Here is a 12515-nt window from a genome sequence, read left to right as displayed (position 1 = left end):
CAGATCTTCCCCTTGGGCTCGTATTAATCCGTCAGAATGCACTGGTTGGCAATTTACCAGGAAACCACAAAGTTTACAAGATCACCAAAATAGCTGTCATTCCTCTGTCTGATGAAGATCCTCAGGAGCTTGACCTGGAGGTGTGAACATTCATGACACATGAGAAGCAGTGTCCCTATAGTTCTGTTTGAACGATCAAATTAAACCTGTCATCAGTCCCCCTGCCTGTGAGAATTCAATTTAATGAGCCTAAGAATATTCTGTGAGTCAGTGTGTGATTCATCTCTGAAGATGGCTGGTGCAGTTGTAACATGTTGCAGATTTAATGCAACAATCTGCAGAATTTTCATTCACAAATTAAAAGAAGAATTAAGTTAAGTAAAATTATTGCAGCAGGTTTCAGAAGGTTAATGTTACTAAGATTTCAGTCTTTCAGGGGAGCTTCGTGGATGGTGAAACAGATTATTTCCAAGTGAGTACTAAGCGAGGTGGATGACTGCTCCTTGATGGATGTTTTAAAATCCCGTTCTGTCTGGAACTGACCTTCTTCTGTAGCCCGATCCCTCCTTTTGTGCCTTCAAATCCTCTCTAGACTCTACATTATTGATTCTGTAGTTAGTTAGCGTGTAGTAAGTAGTAACAAACTGAGGACACAGTTTTTTGTCGTGTGGTGGTATTTCACTTTAAAGCAGACTTTTGTGGCAGTTCCATATGTTTAGTTGTATTTTTAATTTTGATTTTATTTTTTATTGAACATTATAACATATATTTTGCATACAGCTGGTATTTATTTATTTTTACAAAAAACAGTATCTTTAAACATTGCATAAAAAATTATAAAAATAAGAATAAAATTAACTATAAATAAATAAAATGAATAAGAGAGAATTTCCTCTGTCTTTTACTTTAACACTTACATAGACTGACCGTACCTTTTTATGCACACAAATAAAATTAGGTCCAAGATCTAGTGGTTATTTACATTCTGCCAGTTTTAATATGTTACCAGTGTAGTGAATATAATAAAATACCATAAAATAAAAAGGAACAAACCTTCCAACTTCTGTAGCTATGAAATAGGGCTTTTTTTTCCCCCCTCCAACGTACTTCCTAAATAAAATCAGACCAAAATGGTTTTATGCACTCTTTCCAGTTTTCCCAAAGTCTTTTAAATCTATCCCCCTCTAGTCTCAAAGAAAATGTTATGTTTAATTGTTTTTTTGCTACTTGGTACCATATGCTGTTATTTCAGCTGCAAAATAAGGCAGGTCATCGCTCACTGTAGATATGCCAGAACATTCAGGACTTTATTGGTAAGAAAACTTGGGTATTATCCACAGACTTTGTACAACCTCAGTTCCAATGAAGTTGGGACGTTGTGTAAAATGTAAATAAAAACAGAATACAATGATTTGCAAATCCTCTTCAACCTATATTCAACTGAATACACCATCAACCTATATTCAACTGAATACACCACAAAGACAAGATATTTAATGTTCAAACTGATAAACTTTATTGTTTTTGTGCAAATATTTGCTCATTTTGAAATGGAGATGCCTGCAACACGTTTCAAAAAAGTTGGGACAGTGGTATGTTTAACACTGTGTTACATCACCTTTCCTTCTAACAACACTCAATAAGCGTTTGGGAACTGAGGACACTAATTGTTGAAGCTTTGTAGGTGGAATTCTTTCCCATTCTTGCTTGATGTACGACTTCAGTTGTTCAACAGTCCGGGGTCTCTGTTGTCGTATTTTGTGCTTCATAATGCGCCACACATTTTCAGTGGGCGACAGGTCTGGACTGCAGTCCAGTCTAGTACCTGCACTCTTTTACTATGAAGCCACACTGTTGGAACACGTGCAGAATGTGTCTTGACATTGTCTTGCTGAAATAAGCAGGGACGTCCCTGAAAAAGACGTTGCTTGGATGGCAGCATGTGTTGCTCCAAAACCTGGATCTGCCTTTCAGCATTGATGGTGCCATCACAGATGTCTAAGTTGTCCATGCCATGGGCACTAACACACCCCCATACCATCACAGATGCTGGCTTTTGAACTTTGCGCTGGTAACAGTCTGGATGTTTTTTTTACTTTTGTATGGAGGACATGACGTCCATGATTTCCAAAAACACTTTGAAATGTGGACTCATCAGACCACAGCACACTTTTCCACTTTGCGTCTGTCTATTTCAAATGAGCTCGGGCCTAGAGAAGGCGGGGGCGTTTGTGGATGTTGTTGATGTATAGCTTTCACTTTGCATGGTAGAGTTTTAACTTGCACTTGTAGATGTAGCGACAAACTGTTAACTGACAATGGTTTTCTGAAGTGTTCCTGAACCCACACGGTAAGATCCTTTACACAATGATGTTAGTTTTTATTGCAGTGCCGCCTGAGGGATTGAAGGTCACGGGTATTCAGTGTTGGTTTTCAGCCTGGCCGCTTACGTGTAGAAAATTCTCCAGATTCTCTGAATTTTCTGATTATATTATGGACGCTAGATGATGGAATCCCTAAATTCCTTGCAATTGAATGTTGAGAAACAATGTTCTTAAACTGTTGGACTATTTTTTTTCATGCAGTTGTTCACAAAGTGGTGATCCTCGCCCCATCTTTGCTTGTGAACAGCTGAGCCTTTTGGGGATGATCCTTTTATACCCAGTCATGACACTCACCTGTTTCCAGTTAACCTGTTCACTTGTGGAATATTCTTTGAACATTCATCAACTTTGCCATTCTTTTGTTGCCACGTCTCAGCTTTTTTGAAATGTGTTGCAGGCATCCATTTCAAAATGAGCAAATATTTGCACAAAAAAACAATAAAGTTGATCAGTTTGAAAATTAAATATCTTGTCTTTGTGGTGTATTCAATTGAATATAGGTTGAACAGGATTTGCAAATCATTGTATTCTGTTTTTATTTACATTTTACACAACGTCCCAACTTCACTGGAATTGGGGTTGTAACATAGATGGTAAGCATAATTACATGATCTTAAAACTAGCTTAATTAACATGAAAGCCTTTCAACCTACCATCCCTGGTTCTCAAGACCAGGCACCTAAGTGGCTCTAATCTACTCTTTTCTACTCTCCTATTTTACTCTTCCTTTTTTAGATATTTAGATATACCTTTATATACTAGCATAGTTTCACCTTAGAATTGGAATATAATATATAAGATATACCTTACTGAATTTACTGTCCATACATTTTTTATTAGAATACAGACATTAATCAATATGTAAGTACTTTTAATACCTCATTTAAAATCAGGTAATATTTAGGTTGAAGAGGATTTGCAAATCATTGTATTCTGTTTTTGTTTACATTTCGCACCATGTCCCAACTTTATTGGAATTGGGGTTGTAGACCACTGATCTAAAATAATTACACAATTAGAAATTGGCAAAACATAAAAATCTGAAAGGATTTTGATCATTGAACTTTTTTTTTTTTTTTTTTAGATTTTCTCCTGGTTGAATGGTTTTAAATTGCCAAATACCAAGAACACCAGAGACAAACAGCTTTTAAACCTTAAAATTCCTGAAAACATGATTCATTGTGGTTTTAACTAGGTATAATTTAAATTATCAGTAATGTGTGTTTGACTAAGGTGGTCTTTAACGTTTTTCAACATTTTTTTCAAAGTTCTACTGAGGATAAACTGGTTAAAAGCTAATTTAAACCAGTTTTAAGTCATAAATACACAGCTTATGCTGTTCAATCTCTCAACCAATTATAAAATGTTTAAACAAAATTAAAACTGGATATATTTAAAATAAACGGGTTTTGAGTGATCATGTGAATAGTAGTTGTTTTTTAAATTATTGGTGACAAAACAATTTGAAACATCTCATTGGGTTAATAGAAAATCTCTAATTCTTTGGTATAAACTAAATGATTAATCAATTAACTGTGAAAATGAACAAAAGATTAACTTGTAATCAGTAGGCATTATTGTTATAAGTTATTTGACGGAGGATCGTCTCTTTCAGCTTTGCAAGAAGCATCACTTTGGGATCGACAAAGCCGAAAAAGTCACCCTGTCTCCAGACGACTCAAAGTTTTTGATGAAAACTTTAAGCCAGATCAAATCCAATGTGGCTGTGCCAATCAAGAAAAAGGTATATTTATATATATTGTTTCTTCTCCAAAGCATCACACTTTCTTTTATCAGATCACTGTTAAAGGTTTTAAGATTTCACAGGATTTTACATTATGAACTCACTTCCCTTTTTGTTTTGTAAAATCTGTTTTCCCACCCCAGTATTCCCCTGCCTTCCAGGTCAAGGAAAACAAAGAAAAGGAACGATTAGAGAGGCGGCTGCTTGATGAACTGTACAAGATATTTATGGACTCGGACTCCTTCTACTACAGTTTGACCTACGACCTGACGAACAGTGTGCAGCGTCAAGGAGACTCCTATAAGTCCAGCTTATCCCTGTGGAAACAGGTTTGGAGCACAGAAACAAGTTTGTAGTTAAATACGTCATCATTTTTACGCATTCTGTCCTCTGACTGTAGTTTTTAATCCTTGTGAAAGGTGGATGACCGTTTCTTCTGGAATAAACACATGATCCAAGACCTTACTGCTCTTCAGGTAACTGGTTTTTCTACATGTTTCTACATGTAGAGAAGAACTGCTTGTTGTTTTTACTCTGTTTGCATAGAAACGCATGAATGCTATTTGTTGTCAAATTGTGCAGTCATGCTTGGTTGTCATAGTTGTGGAAGTGCAATATTAGAAAAACTGACAGTGTGATATTTAATACCCCTTGCAGACAAAAAGTTTGGGCTAAATTCGGTGGCGTGGTCACTTTGAGTGACAGCATCTGAGCCGAGCGTCTCTGCCTCTCACTGTGACCATAGCTCAAAAGCAAGTCTGCTTCTTACGGTTTTTCCACCATGTGAACTGCGGCATAATTGTAAATATTACACAAGTGTGATTTTGTGTCACGGTGACAATCACAGTCTGTTTGGAAGAAACGCTGCATCTCCACTCAAACAGACAAAAAACAAAAATCTGATAGTCTATGATCACGACCTGAATGAATGCTGATCAGTCAGGATGAATGTATTAATCCAGAAAGGGGTTTGAAATTATTCTTGTCTCCTCACTAGATGATGTGGACATGCTGTCTTTTTCTTTCTCTTTTTTTTAGAGTTAAAGTTATGAATTCAGATCAGTTTTGTACTTTTTATCTATTTTAGATTTTTCATGGTTTCATTTCATTTCATTTCATTCACTGATACTGTTCATGTTCATTCCTTTGGAAAATTTTGCCCCAATCGATGGATATCGAAGTGTCCTATTGGCTCAATACGAGCTTAGGTCAATCTAAGCTGTTTCATTCTCACTGATAAATGATAAAGCAGCACTGACATGTAGTATTGAAATGGATTATTTTGCCTCATATAATCTTGAACCTCATTGTTTTGAATCCGTGCAGCTATGAATACCAGATTTATTCTGTTAATAAGTTTAGTTGAATATTGTTCTGTCAGTTTACTGTGCATTGCTGTGCAGTTTCAAATTTTGCATAATTGTGTCTTTGATGTGGCTTTACATCTGTGTCATGCATGGAAAGTTATTGGAATGGAAATGAGTACAACAGTGAACAATGTATTACCACCCTTGAAAAAATGTCAGCTACTTATTTTATAAACACTACCCAATCGAGAGCCCGTGGATCATCACGGGCAACAAGCCTAGTGTATTTACACTGAACAAAAATAGAAACGCAACACTTTTGTTTTTACTCCCATTTTTTATGAGCTGAACTCAAAGATCTAAAACATTTTCCATATACACTAGAAACCTGTTTCTCTCCAGTATTATTCACAAATCTGTCTAAATCTGTGTTAGTGAGCACTTCTCCTTTGCTGAAATAATCCATCCCACCTCACAGGTGTTACATATCAAGATGCTGATTACACAGCATGATTATTGAAAATATATAAAATATATGAAAATATATAAGGGCTGAAATTTGCTTAGGGTGCCAAAATGGTGGCCACCTACCCCTCAAAATTAATTGTGAGTTAGCCTCATGGAAATACCTTAATTTTGTAGCCAAGATAATTAGTTAACTGGCAAAAGCAGTGAAAACATAATGGAATTTCATTTTCTCATAAAAACATGGTAAAATAATGAACATATTTGTAAAATATACTGGTCTACAGGATGTGACTTCGCACACAACAGAACAAGACTGATTTATGTGGAGACATGATGAAGAATAAGTTTGCATCAATGTTGAAGTAAGGTGTAAATAGCATATAGAAAAGCTTTTGTCATCTTGACACTGAATTGATGCTTTAGAACTTTGTTGTAAATCATTTGATCCACAACATTGGAGTTTTGTTGGAAAATATAGAGAAGTTCAGAATAGAAAAAACACCAGAAACAGGAAAAATAAAGCATGAGATAGAGTGATATAGCAGATGTAAAAGTTGTTTACTAATATTAGTAATCAATGATAATAGGTTAGGAGGCTGTGAGCACTAAGGTACTGTTTGGTCTACGGATGTGATGTACAATAATTAGTGAGTTTAGTGGAAGATCGAGAACCACCACCAAGCATGCTTAGACTGAAATTCATAAATACCGTTGTGTTCAGCACTATTTTTGACACTGACAACTCAACAAGTTTTAGAACAAAAACATCCATAAGATCATCGGGAAATGGCGGTCTATGGACGTGACAAAACCATTACGGAATTCGCATCCGTGGCAGTCATAATGCAGCCACTGAGAAATGTTTCGAAATGGAGGTAAAAATTCTGTTATATCTGTAAACAATAAATATCCTGCGAAAAATAGATGGCATGGAATTAGTAAAAACATACATTTGGAGCTTGAAACAGCTGTTTCAAAATGACGTGTTTTCTCAGCCATTGAACTCTGACATATATGATTGACACATGAATATACTAATGAAGAAATTATTGCCAGACTTATGATTTTATGTGTATGTTATTCGGTGGAACCCATGGAAATAAAAAACACAAAAAGTGTCTCTGAATCAACAACAACAGACATATTTTAGTGACAGTTGTGCACATTAAATGTGATGTGGCCAATTGTGACATGCAATTTTGGGTGATTTTCCCTAAATTAGACTTTCCAGTTGTCTTGATTTATGAAACTGTGCTAGGTATCTAAAGTAAACTGGTACCCGGACTTGTACCTAACATAAATTAACTTAATACTGACCAGCAGAACATTTTTATGCTTATTTTTCCACCATGCAGTGTTATTTTGGTACCCTAAGTGAATTTCAGCACATAAGCATACCAAATGGCACATGTCAGCTATAGTCAGTTTCTCTGGGAAATAAAGTTGCGGGCAGGAATGTGACTGACTGACTATTATTCCTACACATGTCCTGCTAATTGTATTGAAAAATGTGCAGATTTTCACCAAATACCTCTATTTGACAAAGTTATTAGAACTTTAGTTATTAGAGTATTAGGGTGATTTAGTGCATCTGCATAGAAAATAATCATCATAATCATTAAAAGTTGAAATATGAGCCTTTATTATCCAAATACTCAAAATAATTCCACACAGCTGATGCAGATTTTGACAGATCATCTATTTTAGTATTTTCTCTTATTCCTCACTCATTTTAAGGACACTTGTGTTCCAAGATGTAAGAGAGCTTTTTTTCTTTTTTTTTTCTTTTTTTTTTTTTGCAGTACAACATACATCGTTGTACTGTGAGTATAACTGAAACGTACATAAAAAGAAACACTCCTTTCATTCTAGCCTTTCACAATAAAAGCCCTAAACATAAGCTACTGCTGACTGGCAGGAATTTTGTTATATTGACAGGTTTCTCTTGCAGGTAGTCATGGCAGATGAGAACTATGCAAGCTTATTTTCCCCTCTCCAAGGAAAAAGTTAACCAACCAAAAACAGTTGTATGGTGACATTTTATTTGCTTTGCCTTACTTGGCATCGTCATGTCCTGCAGCGTGACTATTGCAGGACATGACAGTGACGCACAGACATTATGATTACAGTTGTCAGCTCAAGCTGTCCAGATATGTTTGCTGTACAAGTGTGACTAACAGAACATTGCTACTATGAATAGAAGATGTATAGAATTTGTATATTTGAGCAAAATCTTTTCATCTTTTCATTTTGTAGTTGAACTGAAATTTGAAACTGAAAAGGATTATTATTATTATTATTTCTTTTCATTTTCCATATGGAAAAGGTGCATTGGGTATATCTGATGCATTCTACAACCCCTGGCAATAATTATGGAATTACCGGCTTCGGAGGATGTTTATTCAATTGTTTAATTTTGTAGAAAAAAAGCAGATCACAGACATGACACAAAACTAAAGTTATTTCAAATGGCAACTTTCTGGCTTTAAGAAACACTATAAGAAATCAAGAAAAACAAATTGTGGCAGTCAGTAACGTTTATTTTTTTAGACCAAGCAGAGGGAAAAAAAATATGGACTCACTCAATTCTGAGGAATAAATTATGGAATCACCCTGTAAATTTTCATCCCCAAAACTAACACCTGCATCAAATCAGATCTGCTCGTTAGTCTGCATCTAAAAAGGAGTGATCACACCTTGGAGAGCTGTTGCACCAAGTGGACTGACATGAATCCTGGCTCCAACACAAGAGATGTCGATTGAAACAAAGGAGAGGATTATCAAACTCTTAAAAGAGGGTAAATCATCACGCAATGTTGCAAAAGATGTTGGTTGTTCACAGTCAGCTGTGTCTAAACTCTGGACCAAATACAAACAACATGGGAAGGTTGTTAAAGGCAAACATACTGGTAGACCAAGGAAGACATCAAAACGTCAAGACAGAAAACTTAAAGCAATATGTCTCAAAAATCGAAAATGCACAACAAAACAAATGAGGAACGAATGGGAGGAAACTGGAGTCAACGTCTGTGACCGAACTGTAAGAAACTGCCTAAAGGAAATGGGATTTACATACAGAAAAGCTAAACGAAAGCCATCATTAACACCTAAACAGAAATAAACAAGGTTACAATGGGCTAAGGAAAAGCAATCGTGGACTGTGGATGACTGGATGAAAGTCATATTCAGTGATGAATCTCGAATCTGCATTGGGCAAGGTGATGATGCTGGAACTTTTGTTTGGTGCCTTTCCAATGAGATTTATAAAGATGACTGCCTGAAGAGAACATGTAAATTTCCACAGTCATTGATGATATGGGGCTGCATGTCAGGTAAAGGCACTGGGGAGATGGCTGTCATTACATCATCAATAAATGCACAAGTTTACGTTGATATTTTGGACACTTTTCTTATCCCATCAATTGAAAGGATGTTTGGGGATGATGAAATCATTTTTCAAGATGATAATGCATCTTGCCATAGAGCAAAAACTGTGAAAACATTCTTTGCAAAAAGACACATAGGGTCAATGTCATGGCCTGCAAATAGTCCGGATCTTAATCCAATTGAAAATCTTTGGTGGAAGTTGAAGAAAATGGTCCATGACAAGGCTCCAACCTGCAAAGCTGATCTGGCAACAGCAATCGGAGAAAGTTGGAGCCAGATTGATGAAGAGTACTGTTTGTCACTCATTAAGTCCATGCCTCAGAGACTGCAAGCTGTTATAAAAGCCAGAGGTGGTGCAACAAAATACTAGTGATGTGTTGGAGCGTTTTTTGTTTTTTTATGATTCCATAATTTTTTCCTCAGAATTGATTGATTCCATATTTTTTCCCCTCTGCTTGGTCTAAAAAAGTAACCGTTACTGACTGCCACAATTTGTTTTTCTTGATTTCTTATAGTGTTTCTTAAAGCCAGAAAGTTGCCATTTGAAATGACTTTAGTTTTGTGTCATGTCTGATCTGCTTTTTTCTACAAAATTAAACAACTGAATGAACATCCTCCGAGACCGGTGATTCCATCATTTTTGCCAGGGGTTGTATATACTGCGACTCTTCTCATTGTATCCAAAAGAGAAATACTCAGCTTTTGGGCTCTAACTGCCTGTTTGAAAGTTCAGTGAACACAATTGTTATTGCTGGTTTCCACACAGCACTGTTACAGTTTTAATGCAGTATCCATATCCTCTCATGTGATCATGTTGGTCTAGAAATGAGATGTGGTCAGCTGCAGTTATCATCGGGCACCAAACACTGTTTGGTACCAGATGAGTGTCCAGGTGATTGTGATGATGCAATAAGTATCCAAGGTAGAGTGCGACTGCTTTTCAAAGGATGCAAAGCCAGTTTTGGTACATTTGCCCACTACACCCAAGCCATTGCCTGTTCAGAAACCTGTTGCTCCTTAAAGCACCCCGTCTGTACCAATGTGTAAGAAGTTTGCACACTCTGGTTTAAAGGCAATGACAGGTACTCCTCTGGTTTATTATATGTTGTAACATGCCCATGAATAATTAGGTGACAGTCCAGCCCCTTTGTGCCCAGTGACCTGGTTCTGATGTTTTCTGCAATGTCAGACATGTCCCAAATCCACCCAAGTTGCACTTTATGTGGTAGCTGTAAAAAAAAAAAAAGACACTTTATAATTTTATGTCTCAAGATGAATCTGTTGCCTTTTGCATGTGTCAGTAATGCTGTTTTTCTATTCAGCCACATGGGATGTGCAAGACAGTGCATTCTGAGTGCCAGCCCCAAGCCCTGTAAATGAGGACAGTAGAAATAGAAAGGAGGTACACTGTAAATTTTCACCACATGAGGTGCACAAGCAAGTGCATTCTGAGTGTCGGTCCCAAACTCTGATAAGTGAGTAGGGCTGCATTGTGAATGGCATTTAGATACAGTGTGGTCAAACCAGGCATGTAGATCTTAAATTGAAATTCCATAATAGTTCCATTGAGGCCCAGGTTAAGGATGACTGCCACTCATACTGTTGTCCAGGATGAAGAAGAATGGTAGACATAGTGTGTGTACAAGACACCAAATGGACAGGAAGTAAGGCCAAGAGCATCAGATGGATATTTAAACTGTTCTGTCATGGTTTGGAGGGGAGGAGAAAGGGTGTTGAATTTGTCCTGAAGGAAGAGTTTGAGTGTATAGGAGGTGACAGATTGAATAGGTGTCTGACAGATTGAAGGGGTGATGATGAATGCCATCAATGAAAAGCCTCACAAGTGGGTTGTGGGATGGAAAAGAAGGAAGATTTCTTGAGTGAGTTAGATAGGGCGGGCAGAGAGTGTAATCCAGGAAGAAAGTGGTTTTTGGAGTGGAATGATGAGGTTGTGAAAGCTAGATATGGTATCAAGGAAACATGCAAAATGGAAGATGGTGCTGAATTTTCCAAATAGGATGGAAATGGCTGTGGTGAACATGTGTTTTAAGGAGGAGGAACACGGGGTGATGTGTAAGTGTAGAAGATGGTGCACACAGGCAGACTATGTCCTGTGTAGGTGATGCAACCTGAAACAAATGGGAGACTGGAAGGCAGTGGCAGAGGAGAGTGCAGCTAGACAGAATCACAGTGGTTTGATTAACCAAAGCATAAAGTTATGAGAAAGAATAGTGGAAGCTAGCCTGAGAAAAATGGTGCAGATCTGCAAGCAGCATGAGGGTTTCATGTTGCGAAAGAGCACTACAGATGCAGTGTTTGCTTTGGGACTACTGAGAAGTATAGACAAGGTCAGAAGGAGTTGCGTTGTGTGTTTGTGGATTTAGAGAAGGCTTATGCCACGGTGAAAAGTTGTGGTATTGTATGAAGATGTCTGGAGTGGCAGAGAAGCATGTGAGGGTGATGTAGGATATGGACAAGGACAATGGAACAGTTGTAAGATGCTCAGTAGGAATGATAGATGCATTCATAGTGAAGGTGGAAATACATTAAGGATTGGCTCTGAGCACTTTCTTGTTTGCAGCAGTGATGGACAGATTAATGGACAAGATCCTTCTATAATGCTCTCAAATATCCAGTCACTCCACAAAAAAATGAATGAACTGTGGGCCAGCATCAGGTATTGGTGAGTAGATTGATCTCACGGAAGCTTGGCTTAAAGGACATGATGCTGGATTGGAGCTGGATATCGGCAGATTTGGCAAACCATATCATCTTGACAGGATTTCTGCCATGGCAGTAAGTCAGCTGGTGGAGGCGTGCGTCTGTATGCAAATCCAAAGTGGTGTAACACGTGGTATAAGAGAGACAATGTGTCCACCAGATACTGAACTTCTGTTTCATTGCAGTCTTGCTACTTGTTGAGGGAATTCTCTCAGTTGTTTGTGACGCGTGTTTACATCCACCCGAAGGCCGATGTTGTTGCAGCAACTCAGGCAGTCACCAAGGTGGAGCAGCGGCTCCAAGGGATTTTACCAGGTGCACCAAACTTTGTCTTGGGTGTTTTAACCATTGTAACCCAGGGATGTTTTTATGTGGTTTTGAATCACACCACTGGACCTTTGTTTTGGATTGGTTAATGGAGCACACAGATCCGTCCGTAGCACACCACTCGGATCACAGTGTTGTGCACAAACTGATCCTAAGAGAGTTAAGCCAGAACAATGC

The 12515-nt window shown here is 37.5% G+C and overlaps 1 protein-coding gene across 2 annotated transcripts in view; it reads left to right on the top strand.

The window, feature by feature from the left end:
• inpp5f (inositol polyphosphate-5-phosphatase F) overlaps positions 1–12515 on the top strand; it is a 105564-nt gene that overhangs the window by 55642 nt on the left and 37407 nt on the right. Inside the window, exons 3-6 of one of the 2 annotated variants that reach the window (XM_034184163.1) lie at positions 4–140; positions 4000–4128; positions 4272–4457; positions 4548–4604. In XM_034184163.1, the coding sequence (XP_034040054.1) occupies positions 4–140; positions 4000–4128; positions 4272–4457; positions 4548–4604 (509 nt within the window). The remainder of the gene's footprint in view (positions 1–3; positions 141–3999; positions 4129–4271; positions 4458–4547; positions 4605–12515) is intronic. The other variant, XM_034184164.1, reaches the window with a different exon arrangement.

Source organism: Thalassophryne amazonica, chromosome 13 (genome assembly GCF_902500255.1).
Source record: "Thalassophryne amazonica chromosome 13, fThaAma1.1, whole genome shotgun sequence".
In the NCBI taxonomy this organism is placed as follows: domain Eukaryota; kingdom Metazoa; phylum Chordata; class Actinopteri; order Batrachoidiformes; family Batrachoididae; genus Thalassophryne; species Thalassophryne amazonica.
Note: the sequence above shows the minus strand (reverse complement) of the source record. Positions and strands in the feature narration are given on the sequence as shown.